The sequence below is a fragment of the Miniopterus natalensis genome, chromosome 13 (assembly GCF_054644295.1).
Source record: "Miniopterus natalensis isolate mMinNat1 chromosome 13, mMinNat1.hap1, whole genome shotgun sequence".
NCBI classification, from domain to species: Eukaryota; Metazoa; Chordata; class Mammalia; order Chiroptera; family Miniopteridae; genus Miniopterus; species Miniopterus natalensis.
Genome location: NC_142093.1, coordinates 14,285,214 through 14,309,224, shown reverse-complemented (window position 1 = coordinate 14,309,224; position 24,011 = coordinate 14,285,214). Strand labels below are relative to the sequence as shown.

The following is a 24,011-nucleotide window of genomic DNA, read 5'->3' as shown; positions in this document are numbered from 1 at the left end:
TTTAGTGCAAGGACTACAGTGGATCTCAGTTTTTACAAAAAAGGTTTTTATATTCAGAAAGCAGATGATTGTCTCAGAACCTATTGCTTGATTCTAGGATATCATGTAAGATGCAATATTGACTTAATAATGGCTCTTGGGGGAAAATAAGAACTGCCACATTGAGTAATTGTACACGGTAATAAATGTGAAAAGTTAAAATGTGACAGATAAGGAAATCTGTATATTGTAGAAAGGTGAGCATCAGAGATGATGAGCATCAACAAGTAAATGAAGCTTTAAGGAACGTGATGTCTATTTTTTTTTTTAAAAAAAAAGACATTAAAAGGGTTTTATAATTTTGCACTGCTCACTATTTATAAGATGGTATTTTTTAGCAAGATAAACAGAAAACTTAAAAATTTTAATTGTCCAGCCTAAGAAATCTATCTACTCAGGGGGAGGATAATAATTGGATGTGTGAACTGCTCTGAAAGTGAAGCACAGACGCACAGTGGGTGCGCACAGGAGCGGTGCGCTGTGATACCTTCAGAAACGCATTTCGGTGAATCTTTTAAAATAAGGAAATATAAAACGAGTGCTTGGAAATGAAGGTGTTGCTGAACGAAAGATGTAGATGCAACATAATTATTGTAAGAACAATCCACAACTAGTTATGTGGGTTTAGAATATGTTGCCTTGGTTTTCCTATGACTTTAGTAGGAAGCAAAATTTATTTCCTCAGTCTTGTTTTCTGTCTTCTTTTTGAGCTTTTTCCATTTTACCCTCTGTTTGGACAACAGCTAAACACTGAGTGTCCTGTGCTTTTACCCTTGTTGACTGTTTATTTTATTCTGTTGTGAATCCTATTTTAAGGCACTTGTACTGATCCTTTTCCAAGTAGAAAGTTTTGCGAAAATGAGATAAAATTTTTTGAGGTCATAAAAATCACATAAGCCACACATATCTCTGATCTACACTTTTTTTTTCTTCCTGTAATAGAGATCAAATCTTTGCATTTGTACAGCAGAAGCTCACTTTCATTGACTTGTTACATTGAGAGGTTCCTTAAACCAGATTTCCGTGCATCATTTTCTTTGGGTTTACTCTCCATTATAGACTGATACAATATATTTAACAATGCTTCTAACTTTTAGCTGTTTTGTTTCCTTAGTCTTTTGAATTGCTCGTGACTATAAGGTTTTACAATTTGAAATAGTTTTTAACATCATAAAACACTGGTGATAATCATTTCTTTATTACCTTCCCAAATATGCCTTTTATTTTTATGTGCAAGGGCTCTTGGGAATGATTCTCTCAAAGGCTTAAGCTGTGCTTTGCCTTCCTTGAGAAGTGAAATTATTTGGTAAGCGCTTGCTTTCTTTTTAGCTTCTAATTTTTCCCTATTTTATTTTGTACATGATATTTGTTTCAAGGTCAAAGGTTCCGTTACAGTTACTATGATGAATCCCAGGGGGAGATTTATAGATCCATTGAACATCTAGATAAAATGGTAAGTCTTTCAGGTGTGGGGTTATTAATGCTCTAAGATTTTTTTCTTTAATTTCAGATTAGTGATTCGAGACTTAATATGTTGAAATATACAATGGACTAATAATTATTTTATCTTTAAATGTGCAAAATATAGTTTGTAATCATATTAATATTGATTATAAAAATAATCCCTGTTCTGTTAGTGGAATTTTTATTTGATTAATGAGACAACCTAAGGATAATTAGATACGGACTTTTGATATTATTTGGGGGAGTGTATTAGTTTTAGAGACTACAGGGTGTGAATGCTAATACTTACTGTTAAGCAGGAACAACCAGAGCAAATTCTTATTTTATTATTTAATTCTACTTTTGTTCATTTAGATTTTTCTTAGATGGAATTTCAGTTTGTTATTTTAAATATATAATTTTAAAACGATTTTATTTTTACCTAGCTCAGGAATACAGTACATCGATCCTGTCATTTTTCTTGAAGTAGTATGGTAGTCATAGTACTTCTTTTAATACTTAAGAAGTCATATAAATCATTTTGATATCTACTCATAAACAGAATATTATACCAAGCAAGTATATCACTAACTTGCTCTGACCTTTGACAGGCTCTTTCAGTCCTCTAGCCTTCACCTTGTCACTCTGAGATGAGAGCAGTGGAGCAAATGGTCTCTGAATTGCCTTTAAACTCCATCAGCCTTTAAGTCTATGATTTTTAAAATCAGCGTGACCACTGTATAAGAAGCTTTCTGCACATGTTTTAGTACAAGAATATGCAGTCTGTAGTAGATAAAATGTTTTAGTAAGGAACCTGGATCTGAACCTATAGACAGGTTATATCACAGTATATTTTATTAAACACCAGATGGAATGAATGCACATTTAGTTACTTAAAGATTTTTATTATATTAAAATTTATTTTGTTACTTTAAATACAATTATGGCCTAATACTTTTCCTTTTGGGATTTTGTCTAGATTTTATTTACTAACTTTTCTTTTGGCTTTATTATATTGTCATTTCAGTCATTTAATTCTTTTCTGGCTTCTAGTTCTAATCTTATTTTTCTGAGCTTTAGTTACCAGTTGCCTCAGAAAACTTTTCTGGTTCTTCTCATCACTTATTTTCTTAATACACCAAATGGTTAATGGGTGTCTACTGTGTATCTGGTACTCTGTGTAGTATTGATGATATTAAGAAGAGAAAACATGGTCTCTGACTTAGTGGAACTTACAGTCTAGTCTTTGAATAGACTTAAAAAGAAGTTATTACAATATAGATATGTAAGAGATATTTAGGGGAGGTAGTGTGGACACACTGGTCTCCTTACTGTTCCTCAGTAATGCCATATATATGCCTAGCTTGAGACTTCTGCCCTTTTTGCACTTGACTGTCTCACTTACCTTATTTCACCTTCCCAGTGAGGACTGCTCACCACCCTGTTTAATTTTGTGTCCTATACACTCAACCCATTCAGCATTCCCAAGCCATCGTACCTTGCTCTACTTTTTCTTCTAACAAACTAAATATTTTACCTGTTTATTACAATTGTGTTAGGATATTTTTTTCTCACTGATGTATCCAAAGTGCTTAGAATAGTAATTAAAACATAATAAGTAGGTACTCAATAAATATTTTTCAAATGAATAAATTAGTGCATATGACCTTCTGATATACATAATTAAATTAAATTAATACCCTAACTGTAAATGAAAAAGAAATAAATGGAAATAATTAATATAAATTAATACATATTTAATAATGTAAATGCCCAGGCACAACTCTATTAGTTAAGACATCTTGAAGTAGTTAGATGCTTACAAACACATAGTATCATTAATGTAACAACTACAAATGCAAACTTAGTAAATTGTAAACTAAACGAAGTTAACAATCTTCCTTCCCTTTATAAGATAGTTCTATTCCTAGGAAATCCGTATATGCATTAAAATCATATAAAACTTCTTTATGTTTGTATGTAAAATGGAGTTAGGATGTAGGTAGTTACAAGCAGGTTTTTCACCTGCATGGACATGTGACCGTGTCATAGAATGAGAACAGTACTTTGTGTGGGGGACTGTTCTGTAATGCAGGACAATCAGCATCCCTGGACTCGACTGCTAAATCCCCCAGTAGCGTCTTCCCATTATTGAGACAACCCAAAAATGTGGCCACAATTTTTCATTATGGCTCTGTGGTGAGCAGTTGTTCTATGAACTTACTGTGCTTTACTCTTCATCTTAGTACTTATTAGTATGTGACTATGATTTAGTCTTCGTTGATTTGTTTGGTGATAACCTACTCTGTTAGATTATAAGCTTCATGAGATCAGAATCTGTGTTTTGTATCAGCATGTCAGTGGGTACTTGAGACACATATATATTTGTTGAATGAATCGATGGACAAATGGATGGGGGCGTGGTGAGAAATCAAGCTAGAGAATCTAGAACAGACTGTTTAAAGAAGATTAAATAGGAAAGTGGTAAAATCAGATTTCATTTGAGTAGATTATATAGCAGCAGTGGAGCAAAGGGGTTGGAGGGATGCCAGGGTAGAAATGAGTTAGACTAGTTGGGTATTCAGGTGAGAAATGGTAATTTAAACAGTGGATGGGGTAGTGATGGTGGAAGAGAGGGGGACAGAGTGGATGCATTCAGTATATTTAAAAGACAAATTTATGGTAGGAGTTGGAGAAGGAGGTGTCAGGGATGGCTCCTAAATGTGGTTTATGCTACTGGTGGGGCGTTGCTGTTCACTTGGGTCAGAAACATAAGCAGATAGGTCCAGATTTTTTAGGAGGTGGAGAAGTCATAAATCCTGTTAGGGAATATTTGCTGTTGCCTTTAAGACATCCAAGTGGAGATGTCTGTCAAGTAGGCATTTGGGTTTTCATCTTGCCTGTTACTTTTGGGTGCGTTTACAGTGTAGGTGCTGGTAGAGATTCTGCAGTGAACGAGCAGACTTGATCTCACAGAACTTTCATACTAATGAGAGGGAGAAACACATTGTTTTAAAAAAGGCAAGGAGTATGTAAGTTAGTGTCCAATAGTGATGTGTGCTATACAGAAAATATTTAGATAGTTTTGAGATAGTAAATTATTCGAGACTGATTGGAGAAAGACTTCCTGAGGAGGAACATTAAACTGAGATAAATGAGGAGGAAGAGCACACCAAGTCATGATCAGCGGAGGACCTTCTACACTGAAGGAACTGCCAGTGTAAAGACCTTAAGATGGGAAAGATGCTGATTAGAAGAAAAGAAAAAAGGCCAGTGTTGCAGTGGTATAGTAAAGGGTAAGTGGATAGGCAGGGATCAGGTCCTGCCGGGCTTTATATTCCAGCGTAAGAAGTTTATGTAAGTGCGGTGGGAAGTGAGATGTAATTTACATCATTTTAAAGGTTACTCTCTCTGGCTGTTGCAGAAAATAGGTTGTACAGCAAGGTCAGGAGTAGTGACTGGGCATTGGCAGTGGGCTAGGGAGAAATCATAGATGGTAGTTGAAGCCAGGGTCGAGATGAGATTGTCAACCGTAGTCGTCATCAATTCCGTTTTTACAACTGAAATAATCTGTGGAACTTTTTCAAAATAGACTTACCCATGCCTGCTCCTGGAGATCCCCTTTCAGTAGTGTGGAAAGAGTACCAACATCTTTATTCGTAAAATAGCTTTGCAGGTAAATTTGAACTAGCCCACTATGGTTCCTGATCTGTTGAAGTAGAACAAAATTTCCTTGTTTTCTCCCCTTGTTTTCTGCGTAGCTCTTTATATCATTTGTAAACTTTAATCAGGCAACATTTTGCAAATGTAAGAATTTGTACATCAGTGAATGATGCTTTTAGCATAGGAAGATGTTTTCCCCAAAACATTGGCTTACCTGTTGCTCTCGAGTGAACATAATAGCATCCTTTGGAACTCTCTAGAATTGTGATCACAACTAAGTACTTCAATATTCTTCATTATTCTGTATTTGTGTTATATATAAACATCCATACTTAACAATTCTTTTAGCTTAACTGTGTTGATTGTTAGTTTATATTAAGAGTAAGTACTAGCTTAATTTGTCTCTCTTGATGTATAGGATCAGTTAAATAGGTAGATCTTGGATTTTTACTTTGAGGCAGAGCAGAAAAGAGTATTATTTACCCATTGGCATGATTCTCATTACTTTGCCTGAAATTGTTGCCTTCTCTCCTAGCTTCTAAGTCTTTGAAACTTAAAAAGTCTGAGTAGAGCCAGTAAGCTTTAGGTGACTTCTAAATCTGCATCTGATTTACCTTACTTTAGATGTCCAAAGTTACCAGAGCATAACTTAAAAATTTTATTTAAATAGCCTGGGATACCATTTCTGAATAAATATTGAGTATTTGCTTCATATTAATATACTTGATTTTAATACTTGATACAACATTTGACTTGGAGTTGACTTTTGTGGTCCATTTATTGAAACATTTCTATTTATATATAGAAATTTTTAAATGGCTCATAAGTGTTCTGTTCTTTGATTAGCATGCTGTTAAGTTATAAATTAATTCTGGGAGTTAGAGCAAACAGATTAAAATAATGATTAGCTCTCTTTGTAGACTCATGTATATATGTTTTTATACATATATGTGTATATGTCCTCTCACTGTAAGGCAAACTCTTATATAATGTATTTTATTAATTGATTTATATAACCAATTGGTGACTATTCCTCTTTATATTCTTTTTTTAAAGTGTCATTTTATGTTATACATAATCTCATTTATTTGAGGACCAGTATCTTAGTTCCTGTATGCAGTCTTTTCAGAGCAAATACAGTGCCATCCATGGTTCTCTTTATAAGTGCTACAAAAATGTTAGTAATTATACAATTTTTAGATTTAACCTGTTTAAAATTAAGTTTCAGTCCTTTTTTATTATCAGAAAAGTCTTGTTAAATGTAGTTATTAAAAAGCTAGAAAATAAATGAAAGTATTTCTAGGTTCCAAAAGCAAAAGAAAAATAGCTGTTTTTATTACAAAATGTTTATATCTCTAGCATTTGAATATCTCGGAAATTAATTATGTGAAAAAAATACATCAAGAGAGAAAAAATATGTAAGAAAATAAACTGGATCTTTCAAATGCTGTATTTGGGGGCGAGGAATAAAGGTAACTAGTTATAGGAGATGTAGATTTTGAAAGTCATAATGTTATCGGCTACTGACCATGAGTTTTTGGTAATAAGTACTTTGTAATTTCAGTAACTACAATGACAAAGGCAGAACATATTTTAAGACATCGATTTTTGTTAACCTCTTAGATCACATACTTGAAACTTTAGCCATACTCACACATATTTTATATATTACATGATCAGATTTTTTCTGTACCACTTTTGATATAGACCAATGTTTCAGTATGAACATTGGCAAATTACTTACAATTTGGCAGAGAGGATCTGAAAGTGTCATTGTACTCATCTTATTACTTCTTTTCCTTCCACACTTACTAGTAGTCACTTCATTTTCTTTGAACTTCAACTACTTTTCCTCCTTTTTTCCTCCCATTTTGAAAGTGAAATTGTTCACATTTGTCACACTTCTTTCTCTTGAACTTAGACCAATAGTTTCTTTAGTAGTCTTCAGTAGTTTTAAAACATCTTTAAGATAGTTATTTAAGGTAAGGATTTAAGATAGCAATATATGATCTTTAAGATAGTATATTGCTTCTTAGCACTGGCTATCTTTAGGGTGATTTTTCCCCCTCCATAAAATGTATTTCATTATACAACTTTATCTTGACGCCTCTTACAGAAACTAGAATATTTCCTGTTCTCATCTTACCTCCCTAAATGTATATTCATCTCTCCTACATAAATGTATATCCTTACTTAAAGAAAGAGTCCTAATGACTTGATAATATCATGATTAATTATGTGTTCATAATTAAAAGACATGATTCTAGTTTTTATTTCTTTAAAGACCTCTAAAAAAGTTTAGCTACTCTTTTGTATTTGTTATTTTAGAGGGAGATTACTTCTGGATGATGATACTTAAAATTAAATACAATTTTAATATTTTATTATACATAGATAAACTTTTTTAGAAGTGGAGGTTTTTGTTGTTTTACCAGAGTCCTGAATTTGCAATTCTCTCAGTTAAAACTGCCTATTTAGTTTAGGATTGCCACTGGGATTTGACATTGCAAGTTTTCACCCATTGCTTGGAGGGTGAGCACAATAATAGATTCCTTTTGCCCTTGTCTTCCTCAAGGTAGAGAGTTAGCTTTCAGTCTGAGGGTTTCTTGCTGAAGACATTCAGCTTGTGACGGATAGACTCGTGGTGTTTATAATGTCTGATTTGTATCTTAGAGCTGAATGGGTAGTGATCCCCTTCACTGCTTCATATTAGATTAAATTCATGTGAGCAAATCCTCAGTAAACAAGGCTGTAGACAAGCTTTCCATTGCCGGGACCTTAGATCCACTGATGATATATTCCAGCATTTTAAGAAATAGAAAAATTAGGCATATTTGAGAAGCATTTATTTTTCATCATCTTGGAATTTTGGTAATAGTAATTTCAAAATTGTTAGCATCAAAGCGTATATGTATACAAAAGTATATTTACCAGTGTTTTCTCAGCTAATGGATGCCCTGTTCTGCAGTTTCATTGTCATGATTGCTGTGCTCCATGAGGTTTTCAGCTGTAAAGCCTTAGCTTCTCTGTCACCCGTTAGTGAAAGCATGCCTCTGACCATCGTCCTCAGCGGGGAGTGGAGTGGAATGACATTGATTCTTGCCCTAGTTGGTACATAACACACTTTTGGGAATGAAAATTTTAAATTTATTCCTTTATAATCCATCATCACAATTTTTTATTGTTGTAATTTAACCATTGAAGATATACTTTATTTAGTAGCGTCTTCTACATTTATAACTTCATATTTTTCTGTATGAAATTTCTTGTTCAGTTGCTTTGAATTCTTTGTTTTCTAAAATGGGATCATTCGTTTCCTTCTCTTTGAATTTCCCATGTCAATATATATATTTGATAAGTTCAAAAATGTGCTTTGAGATTTTAATATTAAAACATACATTGGAACCTCAATGTCACATAATTTATTAATGAGTGGAATTCTGTTTAAGGCAAGCTGTCCTAGACAACATCCAGCAGAATTAAAATTCTCATATAATGTGCATACATATTATTTAAAGAGATTATTTAAAGAATTGTTGGTATGTCTTCTGTGATACTGTATAAAGCAGAGTCGTCAATGAGAATGAGTTTAGGATTAGAAATGTAGAAGCAAGCTTTTAACCCTTTTCATGTCTCAGTTTCTTCATCTTTAAGGAGTTATATCTTGATTATCTGTATTTATAAAAGAGATTTGTTACTTCATCTCTGTATTACTACTTGGCCTAGAAGTATATTGTGTGATTTTTCTTTGCACCAGAATTGTAATACTAATTGCTTATCTTAGGTTTAACTTTTAAGTTAACTCATTTGTCTCTGAGCTTACACCAAATGTCAGTGGAGACTATTGATGTGGATGCCTTGTAGTTGGCAGGGGAAAACCAACTGAGCATTACACACTGTTTGTCATGAGTCTGAGAGGGGCTGAACGATGTAAGCAATTGAAAGGTGATCATACCTGCATGTGCCTGATCTTTTTTGTGTTTTTTTTGTTAATCCTCACCCAAGGATATTTTTCCATTGATTTTTTTTAGAGAGAGAGTGGAAAGGAGGGGGAGAGACAGAGAAACACTGATGTGAGAGAGAGACGTAGACTGGTTGCCTCCCTTTCAATGCCTTGGGGCCGGGGATCGAGCCTGCAGCCCAGGTACGTGCCCTCGACCAGGATCAAACCCAAGACCCTTCAGTCCACGGCCCACGCTAACCACTGAGCCAAACCGGCCAGCGCATATGCCTGTCTTTTAGATGTAGTTGTAGAAGAATGTGATGAAGTTTATGAAGGACTAGAATATTCTGAAAAAAGGTTCTTTATTAATTACATTTTGATGCTGCCACCGCAATATTTGTATGTCATCTACTGATTACCGTGATTTTTCGGATGACTGCGCATCTGATTAGGTGCTTTTACACATTGCTTGTTTTGTTGAAACATTTTGAAATATAATTTTAAAGCCATACAACAATATATTAGTTAATTCCCCAGTTAAACCACCATTTACATTGCTCCTAGCGGATTTTAATCCAGTTTGTTGAACACAAATATAAGGTTTTTTCCCAGAATAAGAAAACAAGGTAAGGTAACTGCTGAATGGTGAATGAGTTAGCATCATTAATTTATTTCCCCGATTCAGACGAGTTGAAGTTGTTCTGTGTTAATGTCTTACGAGCACATTATTTGAATGCACTTGCAGAATATGGAACTTAGTGTAAACAAGTGTCTGAGTCATAGTGATTGTTTTAATAGCAGTCTAAGAACTTTGATTCTGAATGAAAATCTTGAAAATAAAGCATCATTCTAGTTTAAAGTATTAAAAAGATTTAAAAGCTTTTTCAACTTGTTCATGAATGACCTATTTTATTAGCTTTTTATTGATCTTTTATGGGCTTTAAATTAATTAAAAATATGTAAACTATGTTTTTTAGTTTGTCGTATCTTCTATATCACATATCTAGATAATTACTGATAATTTAAAATGTCTTGCACACTGTTAATATTTAAGTTTAGTTATGGAAATTGTTAAATTGCAAATCAACTCTTGATTATGCCAATGGTAGGAGAAATATAGTGGATATGGGGAAAACAGGCACATATCAAATTTAATTTTAGATTCCTGTGAAAATTTTCATAACAGATATTCTTTTGTAAATATATATAAGAAAAACATAAAATTATGAAGTTTGAGGATTATGAGCTAAGTAACAACTGGTGAGGGTGGTATAGAAACAGGACGTCAGGGAAAACTAAACGGATTACGTTTTCTTTTAATAAAGTGTACATATTATTGAGAGTTGACTGTAATGAAACTAGCTTTGAATGAATGAGTTTGGTATTTCACAAGGTTTATTTAATGTATTTACTTCTCCTTAATTGAAAAATTACACTGTTTAGCTTCTAAGTAACAGTTTTTAAATATAACTGGGAAATAATAGTGTCCTTTTTTCTTTCATTTTTTTGTTTCTCTCCCTCTCTCTCTCTCTCTCTCTCTCTCTCTCTCTCTGTCCTTTTAGGGTATGAGTATTATAGAACAATTAGACCCTGTATCTTTTAGCAATTACTTGAAGAAATATCATAATACTATATGTGGAAGACATCCCATTGGAGTGTTATTAAATGTGAGTATCCTTAGGAAGCCTTTATTTTTAACATTTGATCTTGTGACATTTTAAAATATCTTTAGGGTATCTGTGATACTTTATCAACATTTGTTTTAGGTACGTATAGTCAGTTTTCTTTGTTTCTTATAGTACCTTTAAGATAATCTGGATTTCCATTGTTTTGGTTACTTGAATAAAGTTATCACTGAAAGACAGGCCAATACTTTCTTTTAAATTCAGAAAGTTATTTAGAATACAAACCTATTTCCTCTAGGTTCTCAGCCAATTCCAGTATGCTGTTTATAAATATAAACTAAAGTAACCTTTCAAGAGATATGTTCTTATTGATTTCTTGGTTTTATTTAGAGCCCTAGGCTCTATAAAAAATAAATGGAAGGTTTTTCTCTTCAACTTTAGATCATATATATATATATATATATATATATATATATATATATATATATATAAAAGTTAATAAAGCAAGACCGGTGACATGTATATGTTTTGTTTTCTCTTTACAAGAAAAACAATTAAAATTTATTTAAGGAATGGTGGTAATAGGCAGAAGTTTGAGTTAGCTGGATTTTTGAAAGAGAGAATTAACATTAATTTTCCCCCTAATAAATAAAACAGTATGGATTTTCTTAAAGAAAATGCAAGACTTTTTAAGAAATAAGAAAGTGTATACTCAGGAATGGGAGGAGGAAGTAGTAATAGTGTCATTGTTTGGAAAGACAGAAATAATAGAGAAGGTAATGTAATCTAGAATAGTCTAGGGTAGGGATTGGAAGTCCAGGGTTAACTTGATGTGATGTAAAAGTTGGTACATTGTGGATATTTATGAAGGGTTTTCTCTCAAGCAGTATTGACTAACTAAAAGAAAAGCCTATTAAGGGCTTGAACTAATTTCTGAAATTTAAACTAGAATAAGATACACTAATTTCCTAATATCAGAAGTGAATTAAATAACATTTTAATAAAATAAATGATGAACAGCACACAATTATAGTAAAACTTCCGGCACATTGCTTGTATACACTTCATCCTTAGCCAGAGTCAGACAAAGAAATGACTCCAACATTTCAAAGTAGTAGAGTAGCTAAGATTTGGTTTAGAGACTAGAGGGAAAGATGCTATGAGTTCTATGTTTTTGTTTTTAAGTGGCCTTATTAAATACAAGGAGAGAGGCAGGGGTGGAAGATGACTGATATTTATCCAGAACAGAGGTGGGGAAAGTCTGGCCCGTGGACTGTATACGGCCCTCAAAATTATTTGGTCTGGCCCTGCCGAGGCAACCACAGGCGGGTCTTGAAATTCAATAAATCTAGGAGCTTTTTTCATAGCTAATTTTTTTTTTTAATCCTTACCCGAGGATATTTTTTCGATTGCTTTTCAGAGAGAGAGGAAGGGAGGGAGGATGGGGGGTGAGAGAAACATCCATGTGAGAGAGACACATCGATTGGTTGCCTCCCACGCTCAGACGGGGATTGAACCTGCAGCCGAGATATGACGTGCCCTTGGCTGGAATTGAACTTGGGACCCTTCAGTCCGAGGGCCGAAGCTCTAACCACCGAGCAAAACTGGCCAGGGCTCATAGCTAATTTCTAAGTTGATAGTTTTGTATGGCCCATGAATGATGTTATAAATATCCAAATGGCCCTTGGTAGCAAAAATGTTCCCCACCCCTGATTTAGAAGCTATGTTAGGAGAAGTTCTTCGATAGAATGAAATAAGGAATTCTCATTTATTGCCATTTAACATGAGCTAATGGGAAGTTCAAAAAACAAGTGAACAGAAGAGAGAGAGATCTAGGCTTCAGCTGTGAAGGGGACAAAATTAAGCCACCAGCACATTCAGAGAGTGCTCATTTCTTTATATGATGTCTCATTACCACATTTTTCTTTTTCTAGGCTATCACAGAGCTCCAGAAGAATGGAATGAATATGAGCTTTTCCTTTTTGAATTATGCCCAGTCAAGCCAGTGTAGAAACTGGCAAGACAGTTCAGTGAGTTATGCAGCCGGAGCACTGACGGTCCACTGAAGCTCTGAATCCTCAGGGATGCCACCTGCACACTCATACTCTGTTCGGGGTCCCAGCCTAGCCCTTACCAAGATCCTGGTCCTGGTTTGGGGGGATTCTGAAACCTCAAACTAATAGAACTTTCTTCTCTCCTTTTCTAGTAGGTGTAGTCCTTCCTTAATTTCAACTCATTAAAAAATGCTTTATAGTTTAGGGCAGTGGAAGGAAGGCTGGCATCAAATATTTTGATCAAAAACGATGGCAGTGTAATGGCCCAGTTGTGGCGGTGTTTTGAAAGTAACTTGTAAAGCATTTACCATATCCTAAATTTGCACTCTTTGCAGACTTGTGCACATATATTCCGCTTTCAGAATAGTTTTGCAAATTGTACACAAACAAAAAAGGTGGAAGCTTTTTAATAAAGAAATTGCATTTATAAATGATCTGTATTAGAATATAATAATTCTCCAGTTATAGTCAATTACTACCCGTGTTGTACAACAGATACCTTCTATTTTAGTTGCTAATAAAGGGCTACACAACTCAAAATAGTCTGATTTAAACTTATTGCTCTGTGGTACATATGACAGTTGTTTTTTATTCATCTCGGAATTTTTATGTTAGAAGTGGTAAACTTCAGGTCTTATATAAAATATGTTCGGATGTATTTTATATTTTGCATATTTATGTGATTTTTTTATCACAGATATTAGAATAATATTTTAAAGTTAGCTTTTTAAATTACATACAGTTTGTTTTTGTGTGTGTGACATCATTTTGTGTCATTACTATATTGTATATTCAAGATAGATAAAAGAACACAGATGTAGTCCTTCAAAGATCGTGTTTGATAGGCAGTAGTCTGCAAATGAGGGAACATGGAAGAGTGTTCTTAAGAGATTTTCAAATCATTGCAGACCACACACTGCTGCTATGCTTTTTTAGTGCTTTTAAACAATTTGACTTGAATTTTTAGCAAGAAATCGTTAACAATAACAACAAAAAGCCACTGCACTTTTTATAGTTCTAACATTTTTTTGTCATGATTTTTGGTGCGGCTCTTCCAACTAAAATAATGGTATGGTGTTGTATTTCTTTCTTAGCATAGACAAATTCTAGTCACATTGGAAAAAAATGTAATTCAGTTTAATTATTGGCCACCATGCATGTACTAGATTATACCTATTTTAATCTAACACTGGGTGTCTTCATTACATTGGAGAACATTTATATCTTCAATGTTATGCCAGAATAGCACAATTTTTAGATGCCTTGCACCAATTTTATTTAAAAATTGCATTTCTTATTTACTAAATATCAACTTTCTATATGCAAGTATTGAGATAAAATAATGCTATCTTTTGGATTCAAAATTACCCACCTATACATGTGTGGAAATTATACTCTTACATATTACTGGTTATTTCCCATCATTTAGATACACTTTTGAGTGCTATAAATATTTATTCCTTATTTATTATATAGACTATAAAATTTTCAAAACTGACTATAGAATGAATTTTTAATGTTTTCTGAGTATAAAACTAATACATGATTATTATGGAAAATTTAGAAAATACTGAAAAATGTAAAGAAGAGAAAAAAAATTATCTGCCATTTCACTATCCAGAGATAACACTGTTAATAATAATTTGTATTTTCTTTCAGTCTTTGTCTATGCTATTTATATGTATGAGTGTGTATATGTGTTTGCGTGTGTGCATAATAACAATATTGAGATTATACTGACAATATAGTTGTATATCCTACTTTTTATAACTTGACATCATAAATACTTCTCCATGTCTTTGAAAATGTGATTTTTTTAAATGTCTGCTTAATATTCTATTGTATGAATATACCATAATTGAACCCATTCTCTCTGGATATTAGATTGTTTCTAATATTTCACAATTATAAATAACAGTGGATGGACATCTTTGTATGTGAAATTCAAACTGTATTAATACACAGTTCTTTAGGGTATATTCATGGGAATGGGATGATTGGTTTAAATGCTGAGAAGTTTTTGGCTCCTTAAAATATGGCCAAATTACCTTGCAGAAAGTTTGTGCCAAATTAGCAATGTAGGAGTGTTCATATTGCTCCTTCCCCACTATTGATTATTATTTTTTTTAATCTTTGACAGTTTGTTAAATATTTGTTCTTTTGATCATTCAAATTAATGAGTGGCTTTACAATGAATCAGTTTTTTCCTTCTGTAATTTTATAGGTGATTGTTTAATAAAAAACAGGAGGGTTGCTTAGGTTGAGTGGGCAGTAGCCTTATTAGTATGTTTACTGGACATTACAAACTCTAGAATTTTCAATATCATCCACCTTTCCTAGAATATGAGCACATCTTTCATACGTGGTCATTAAGTACAAAGAGTTCCAAACTGACAGTTGAGTCTTGGGTTCTAGTTCTGCCTTTGCTTCTAATTAATTCTCTCACCTTAAATATTTCATGTTGTGTCAAAACTTTCTCATTTGTAAAATGTGGAGGTGATCTTTTAAGCACTTTTCAAAGTACTTTAGTGTTGTGACTTTAGTCTTTAGAAATTATGGTGTCACTTATGTTTAGAAGCTACATGATTGAATTAGATTGAAAGTATTATCTTTTGATTTTTAACTCTACGTACATGAAAATGAAAGTCTTTAACAGAAAAGGAAAATTAATATGTATTATTTAATATGGTTAATATTACCTAATTGTTGAACTTAAAATTTCCTACTTTAAGTGCCTTTAACAGTGTTTTGTATTTGAAATCTAAAATGTAAAGGAAATTATGTAGTTCTATATAGTTTCTTCTTTATTTTTACTTTGAGTTATTTGCAACTTTTTTTTTAACCTTAGATTACACAGAGCAATGTATTCATGGATTCTTCACTATTTCACTAGTGAGTTCTTGAGAAATGTATGTTAAAAATTAGGTCATTGAGCAGGTAAGTAAAGTCTTCTTCTTGGGTGGGCAACAAATCTTCATACAGAGTAGGATAAAGGACTATTCAGATATTCCAGTGTTTATATTTAGATATTTCAATATGAATGGTGGGCATCCTGAGTTAGTTAATGGTTATTGTTACAGAGCTCAAATTTTTCTTTGGTAGCAAATAGTTCATTATCCTAGATTAGAGGTTAGCAAATGCTTTGGGTAAAGGGTCACATAGTAAATATTTTGAGTTTTGCAGGCCAACAGTCTCTGTTGTATTAATTTACCTTTGCTATTGTAGCACAAAAGCTGCCATAGACAATGTGTTCAACTCAAATACAAATAGACATTGAGCTGGATTTGGTCCATGGGTGGTAGTGTGCTGTTCCCTGTCCTAGATGGTGTAGTTCACTTGTAGTTCAAAATGTTGGCTAGTAATTTAAACTGCAACAAGTGGTTTTATCATCCCAACCTCTCCTAATTTGATGTAGTTCAGTTTGCTGGGTTTAGTGTTATTTAGGATTATAAAGGTAGGTGGGCAAGTGGGTAAGGGAAACTAGGAACTCTTAGAAACTTGTGTTAAAGTACTTTGAAGTCCTTTTATTTCCTGGAGCCCACTGGAGGTTTGCTTTGCTGCCATACATTAAGAGTGATGAGTGGGGGTTGTGATTGGTTGTTGCAAATGATATAAATTATTTTAAGCACTTGGCTTCCTAGATGATAGTAAAGAGTGGATCAGATAGACCTTTTTACCTGAGTATTTTAGAACACTAGACCAGTAATTTAAGAGAGAATGTGAAATGTGAGTCTTTATTTTGCCATGTAAAGACTTTTGGAAAAACAGCTACTATCTTGTATCTCCATCACTTTATTTACCCGTTCCCTCTGCCCCCCCAATATTTAGGAAGGACATAAACTCAGAATAAAAGAGTTATTTAACCTGAATAATTTTAAGTCGATGGAAAAATTACTACACTGTTCTTTTCTCATTTACTCTAGATCACTGGAAACTTCATCACATATCAGTCAGTTCATAGACTGGCAGTTGGGAAGTGTGGTGATATAGTTGTTGAAAGACCTAATGTAGTTATAAAACTGTTCTTGATTAGGAGATGTAATAAACCTCATGCACTCTGAGATTCAGACTAAAACTTTTATATTATTGTGTTAAATTGTATGTGCCACATATTAAGAGGGGCATTATGAATTAAATGTTCACAGGGAGGCAACTAGAATGTTGAAAGACCTGAGTGCTATGGAAAGTGGGATGCAGTCAAAGAAATTGGTGATAATTATTTTGGAGAATATAAGTTTAAAGAGAGGGAGTTTTCTTCAAATATTATTCTGTGTTGTTATAGATGGAAAAATTAATTGTAAGAAATGGAAGTTTCTGGTTCCATATTTAATGTTCTGTATGAGAACTTCTAAGTGAAAATTGACTCTGTCCTCATAAAATCATTGGAAGTATTCAAAAAAAGCTAGATTAGGGTTTCTAAAGTAGGCTTTTTGTACTCTCGGCATCAGCATTACCTGGGTATGATTGGTGTAGATCTAAGATTATGGGTCACAAAGCTGAAAAAAGCTAATGGAATTAGTACAAGTAAAATGAAATGGATTTCATTTGTATAAAACTCTTAAGGGAAGTCATTTTTAAGTAAAAATTGATTTTGATCCTTTAACACTTAACTTTCAACACAGATTATTAATTGATGAGATTATTATTGCTTAATTGTTAGTGGTGGGATACTGGACCTTTAGAATAATTAATGTATTTTTTTATTTTTAGTTAAAATATTTAAATATAAGGTAAAGTTTTACCATTTACTAAAATAATTTTAAGTTGGTCTCTGAATAAGTGACCTAGCTTTATTAAACACAGATGCTCCTTGAATCTAAAATAGAGCCATATCATTAGCAGAAAAGGGTATTGAGGGAACTTGTTCTTTTTTTTAACTATTAATGTCAAAATAATAGGAGGGGGACCAGCAGCACCTGGCAGATAAGTTTTCTCTGCACTCTTCCTCTTCTCCTGCCCTGTAAGTAGAATTGAGTGGCATGTCACAGTATCATCATTGACCATGCTATACAATTGATAAAATTACCCTCAACCAGTGCTGGTAGCTAAGGTGTCTGCCTTTCAGTGGTCACTTTTGTGGATGGATTTTGTTTGCCTATCATGAGTTCATTGATACATTCTGCTTGTTAGGTACTATGTAAAGAATTTTAGAATTTTAGACCTGTCATTTGCCCAAGGGTTCTACAGTGATCTCAGAGTGGTTTGTACCCAGGATGTATTACATTTAGAGTGTGTGTGTGTGTGTCTGTCTAATTCTAATGTCAGGTTTTGGCCAATCACCCTATAAAAATAATGGGGAAAAAATTAAAAGCCAGTTCTCCTGATTTTGAAAGCCATAATATAACACCATTGGTTTTTCATATAAATTGTAAATTATATTCAAATACATATTTTATATTGTAAAGTGAGGTTTGTAACTTTACTAGATGTAGTCATATTTTTTTTCTGTCAACCTAATAATGAAGCCAAAGAGGATATAAATACCATTACTGAGAGGATACTGAAGGCCAGTGTATTTGACTATGAGTAAGATCTGAGTTCAGGTCTTTAAATCTGCCAGTGTAAACTTTTGGAAAATAATTTTTCTGACCACGATATTCTCTGAATTACTCACTGAATATGATGTTATATACATTTAAGTAAAAAGTATTAAAAAGATGAAAACTAAAAAATCTAGAATGAGATACAATACCGAGTTTTGTGAATTTTTAAAAGTTAATACTTAGACTGTTGAACTAGATCTAATAGAAGTATTTTTAACTTAAAAATTTTATAAATGGAAATTTTTTCTAAGTTTTTTCCATTTAAAATTTATCCATTTGTATCTAGCACATAATAGATATTTAATTGGTGTTTGTTCAATACTGATGAATTTTAAAGGCAGGAGAACAAAAGACCATCTTTTCTAAAGGAAAAGGAAACATAAACCTTGTAATTGGAAACACTTTTTAAATTGTTCCCCCCTTCAGTTTTTAATTGTGGAAAACAACTTCCTTACGAATTTTAAAAGATGTTAGACTTTAATATTCCTACACTCTGTGTAATGCCAAATGAAGTGAATGGTAATGTAAATGGTCTGGTAAATTTGAAATCAGTGGCCCATGATTCTTAGCTCATATTTTGCAATATCCTATGGTGTTTACTGTTATTTGAAAGTGTTGCAAAATTTTAAAAGTAATTAATTAAAATGTGCTTTTCGCTGCTTGCTCCGTGACATGTCCTGCCACATCTCAAGTAGAGAGGTGCTAGGGGGTGCTAGAAACTTTCCACTGGGATCTATTTTCAGCTTTGCCAGTGAGTTGCTACTGATTTGCTGGAATAAATCACTGTTGTTTTCTAGAGAAAATTTTATTTATATGAGTTAGAATTGAATAATACGACTCCTAAGAGCCTTTTACCTTTGATATTTTATGACCATAATAAAAATATTATTTAATACGTTGTACTTTTAATTTAAAGTGTTTTACAACTTTTTCTTTCCTTTTAATTTCAACAATATGTAAGCTAGACATTATCTTATTTTTACTGATAGAGAACCTTAGGCCCATACAGACAACATGACGTATGTAAGTTTACATGGCTCGTTAGTCTCAGAGCTAAGACAAGAATTCCACTCTTCTAACTGCCAGTCCTGTGTGATACGATCCTGTATACCATATTATTATTCTATGTTTTATTTTTGGTGCTGCCTGTTTGAGATATATTGAATTGAGTAGTAATAGGGCTTTTACAAATTCAATAAAAATGGGAATCATTCATGTAAATGTCTATTTTGATTATTCAGACAAAAATAGATTTCTTTTGGTATGTTAAAATACTCTTAATGACTCTGCAGACTTCTGCTTTCTTTGCTGGGAGGTGTACTTTTAGAACTTAAAATTCTGTTCTATGCCTTGCATCATTAAAACGTACTGCTTCTTTGTAATGGGACAGTGACAAACATGAAATTTAAGTTATTTGGTATGTGAGTCTTACTGATGGTGAGACTTTGCGCAGACACTTGACTCTGCGTCCTAGTCCGTGCATAGTGTCCTGCAAGCACCTGCGAGTTTGCCTTGGATGTTCTCGTCAGCACACAGGGCAGAGTGGAAGTGCTAGGAAGATAATCCCCTGGAGCCAGCCATCAGCCAGTGATGGATGGGAGTGTTGGAGGATAATTCCAGCTTTCTTGCCCTACTGGCAACACTCTGAGGCATGTTTCACGTTGTCTCCTTGAGCTTCCAGTGGGATGGACCTCTGCTCATAGCAGCAGACTTTGTGTTTTTAAAAAATTTTCTTCTTCTCTGTCTCCCTTCCCATTCCTTTATTAATCTTGCCTGGAACCTCCCAAATGAGCTTCTTGTCTGAATCCTTGTCAGAGTCTGTTTCTGGGACAAACTAAAACATACCTGATTTGGGAAATAAATCATTACTGGTGTTCTTGTTAGATAGGAAAAATTTCTTTAAGACAGTTATTTTGGGCAAGATCTAAAACAAGTATTTTAATATTCTATTTTAGTTTGATAATCATATCCATGCTAAATTTAATTTTCTTAGCTTCATGTCATAACAGTGGAAAGATTCAAGGTAAATATCTTATGTAGAAATCTTTCTATCACATTTATTTTTCTTCTAAAAAAATTATTGGCTGATTTTCCAAATGACTTCAGAAGGACACAGTGGACATTTGGGTGGAAATTAAGTTAAAATGGAATTTAGTTGAAGCAAACTTATAGATTATTTTCTAATTCAATCCAACTTTATCATATCTTACCAGGACTTGCTTATTTATATAGCCTTTCCTAACATTGACTATAAGGATAAATAATTTCCCTAAAGAGTATTCTGTGATCTTTGTTAAATCCGTACTTTTTGTGATCTTATTAAGGATTAAGGAATACGAAATTTTATAAACTGAGTAAGCTCTAAATTTAGTGCATCGTAAGTACATCTTTTATAGTTCTTTGATATATTTTTTGAATTAGAAATACTAGCTTTATATGTTTTTTAAAAAGGTATGGGAAATTTGTATTCATTTTAGGCACATGTTATCCGTCTCCTTTGTTTTTCCCATGTAAAACTGTGATTTATGTGTCTGAAACATATCCTTTATTGACTAGGTTTATGAGATGGAACATAGATGAATTTAAGCAAGTTTATAGTTCTGTTTATACAGCCACCCTAAGATTATCATGCACAAATATTTTCCCACAGTAAAAATGAAACATTTAAAGACTATATTAGTTATTCTGATTCTAAAGTGACATCTTTAACATCTCTATTTTTTTTAAGCAAAATTACCAGAGAGTGTATACAGAGTGTGTTTCTCCCCAGTGTAGTAGTTGCCTTGTGGCACCTTCATATTCTGCCTTTCCTTTGGAATATATGGAAGGGCATTTCTTGACTTTTGAGGTTGTATTTGTCTGTTAGAAATGCTCAAATGTCACTTGGGTGATTAGATTGGATAATATGGTTTAGGGGAAAAATTTGTTTGCTATAAAGGAATGAGTCTGCCTTTCTCCTGAGACATTAAACTGCTCTGAAGTGGTAACTTCCCCAGATCTCCAGTGGTGCTATATTGGAATAAGTGTATAGTCTGTTAAAGTAAATACTCATTTGTAAGTACAAGTTCTGTTACTTCAAAAAAGATTAATCTTTTTACTTTTTAGGCATATTACATCAAAAAAAGCTACCTAATTTATTACTAAATCAAGTTAAGGCTTTTGGCATTTCAAATATCTCAGTATGGTAGACTGAAAATCTAGTGTAAGAACCAAAGATGATTTTAAAAACATGTCAAGAAAGCTGGCCCACTTCCTGAACACTAAATACCTCCTATAAGGAATGTTAGACAAAGTGATTAAAAGTGGGGAATATCTTTTAAAAGTGTTTACTGGAAGCCAATTTCTTGTGTTAAATGTCAACAATCTCATGATAACGATGTAAAACAAGCTCGACAGAAATTCTTTTTTTAAAAGTATACATATTTTTCTTTCTTTTTTTTAAAAAATATATCTTTATTGATTTCAGAGAGAGGAAAGGAGAGGGAGAGAGAGAGGGGCATCAATGATGAGAGAGTCATGATCGGCTGCCTCTTGCATGCCCCCGACTGGGGATCGAACCCGCAACCCGGGTATGTGCCCTGACTGGGACTCGAACCCCGATTGCTTGGATCCTAGGTCAATGCTCAACCGCTGAGCCACACTCGGCCGGGCAAAAGTATACATATTTTTCATCACCAGTAGGCCACTTAAGCAATACCTGTGTGCAAAGTATTGAAGTACAACCTGGCCTTTTTAACATTTAAAAAACACCTCCTGCCTTTTATTAATGTTAAGTACTTGTATTCGACAATGTTGTATTTCTGGATGTTTGTTAATTCAATGACTCTTACAAGATTAGTCTGTTCCTGAAAGTTCTTGGTATAATTGTTGGAGAAAATTAACTTGGATGAAACAATGATGCATGTTTTGACATTTAAAAAATTTCTATTAAAAAATCAGATCTCCACAATTGCCACAGATAATTTTATAATTTCTGGTTCTCATAATTGTTTGTTTTGTTTTTTATATATCTTTATTGATTTCAGAGAGAGGAAGGGGGAGAGAGAGAGATAGATAGAAACATCAGCGATGAGAGAGTCATTGATCGGCTGCCTCCTGCACGCCCCACACTGGGGATTGAGCCCGCAGCCCGGGCGTGTGCCCTGATGGGGAATCGAACCCCGATCACCTGGACCCTAGGTCAATGTTCAACTGCTGAGCCACACCCGACCGGGCCTCATAATTGTTTTTGTGTTAGGAAAATAGCGTACCTTTCAGTACCTGATTTGCAATTTTTGCTGGTTTAATAATCTTCACATTTATTATCTTTTAACAAAATAATTTTTAGCTAAGTGTTTACATTATTGAATGGGGGTAGTTCAATCAATTGTACGTACTGAACAGGCTGAAATTTAGGCATGGTATTTTACATAGAGTTTATGATTGAATATCCAAAGGTTATTAGTTCCCACTCAGGTATTTACTGGAGAGTTAATAATAGATTCAAAATTGTTGGATTGTACCCTGGCCTGTGTGGCTCAGTTGGTTGGAGCGTCATTCTGTTCGACTCCCAGTCAGGGCACAAGCCTAGGTTGCTGGTTCTATCCCCCGAGGAGGGTGCGCCGATCGAGGTTTCATTCTCCCATCCATGCTTCTCCCTCTCCCTCTCCCTTTCCCTTCCTCTCCCTTCCTCTCGCTCTCAAATCAATAAAAACAAACAAACATGTCCTTGGGTGAGGATTAAAAAAAATTGTTTGATTGTAATTTATATACTAATTGTAGAGATTTTACATTAACTAGTTATTTTTTAATTCCGCATTTGTTCATGCTTATTTTTACAATGAAGATTTTTAAAGTTTTTACCCTCATCCGAGGATACGTTTTCCATTGCTTTTCAGAGAAAGTGGAAGGGGCAGAGGGAGGCAGGGAGGGAGGGAAAGAGAGTGGGAGAGAGAGAGAAACGTTGGTGTGAGGAGACACAGTGATTGGCTGCCTCCGCACGCACCCTGACCTCGGGGAGCGAGCCTGCAACTGAGCTACGCGCCCTTGGCTGGAATCAAACCTGGGACCTTCAGTCCGCAGGTCGACGCTCTAACCACTGAGCCAAAGCGGCTAGGGCTACAGTGGAGATTTAAATAACTTTTTAGATAATAGAAATGTAGGTAAATATGTAATATTTAAATCATAAGTTTGTTACTTGAAAGGAACTTTGGTTCAGTGCATGGTAATAGCTTTTATATGGTACCAAATGCATTTCCTTTGTCCTTGAAATTTTATCTCTAAGTGAAGAGATGTCTATAATAGCTTCAGTTTTATGACTGAAGTTACTCCTGTTATAAAATGGCTCAGAAAAATATTTTTTAGTGGAAATTTTACAGTAATTTCAATATTGCGTGGTAACAAAAAACTTTCGGGTTAGAATCTTTTAGCTTTTCTTAATTCATTTCTACCCTATTACTTTTTCGCTCCCTCTAGGAAAACCAGACATTTGGAAGTGGAATTATGTTCACTGAGTTTTAGTCTTTTCTGCCTAAGATGAGCAGTGGTGCGACACAGAGACATACTTTACTTCCCTCTCTTATAAGAGAGCTTACAGTGTTTAATATTCTTAAAGAATAAACCTTGACCAGGTTTTGTACTTATTTGCAGATCAGCCTAGTAATACCCTCAAGAAAGTAAAAGATTGTGTAGCAAAATAGGTTGAGTTTTTTCGAGCATGGAT

The 24,011-nt window shown here is 33.8% G+C and overlaps 1 protein-coding gene across 3 annotated transcripts in view; it reads left to right on the top strand.

The window, feature by feature from the left end:
* Positions 1 to 13,307, top strand: part of MEMO1 (mediator of cell motility 1) — an 80,993-nt gene extending 67,686 nt beyond the window's left edge. For all 3 annotated transcript variants that reach the window (XM_087823445.1, XM_087823444.1, XM_016218963.2), the window contains 3 exons: positions 1,416 to 1,492; positions 10,651 to 10,755; positions 12,648 to 13,307. In XM_087823445.1, coding sequence (XP_087679571.1) covers positions 1,416 to 1,492; positions 10,651 to 10,755; positions 12,648 to 12,779 — 314 coding nt within the window. In that variant the 3' untranslated portion in view covers positions 12,780 to 13,307. The remainder of the gene's footprint in view (positions 1 to 1,415; positions 1,493 to 10,650; positions 10,756 to 12,647) is intronic.
* The last annotated feature ends 10,704 nt before the right edge of the window (positions 13,308 to 24,011 follow it).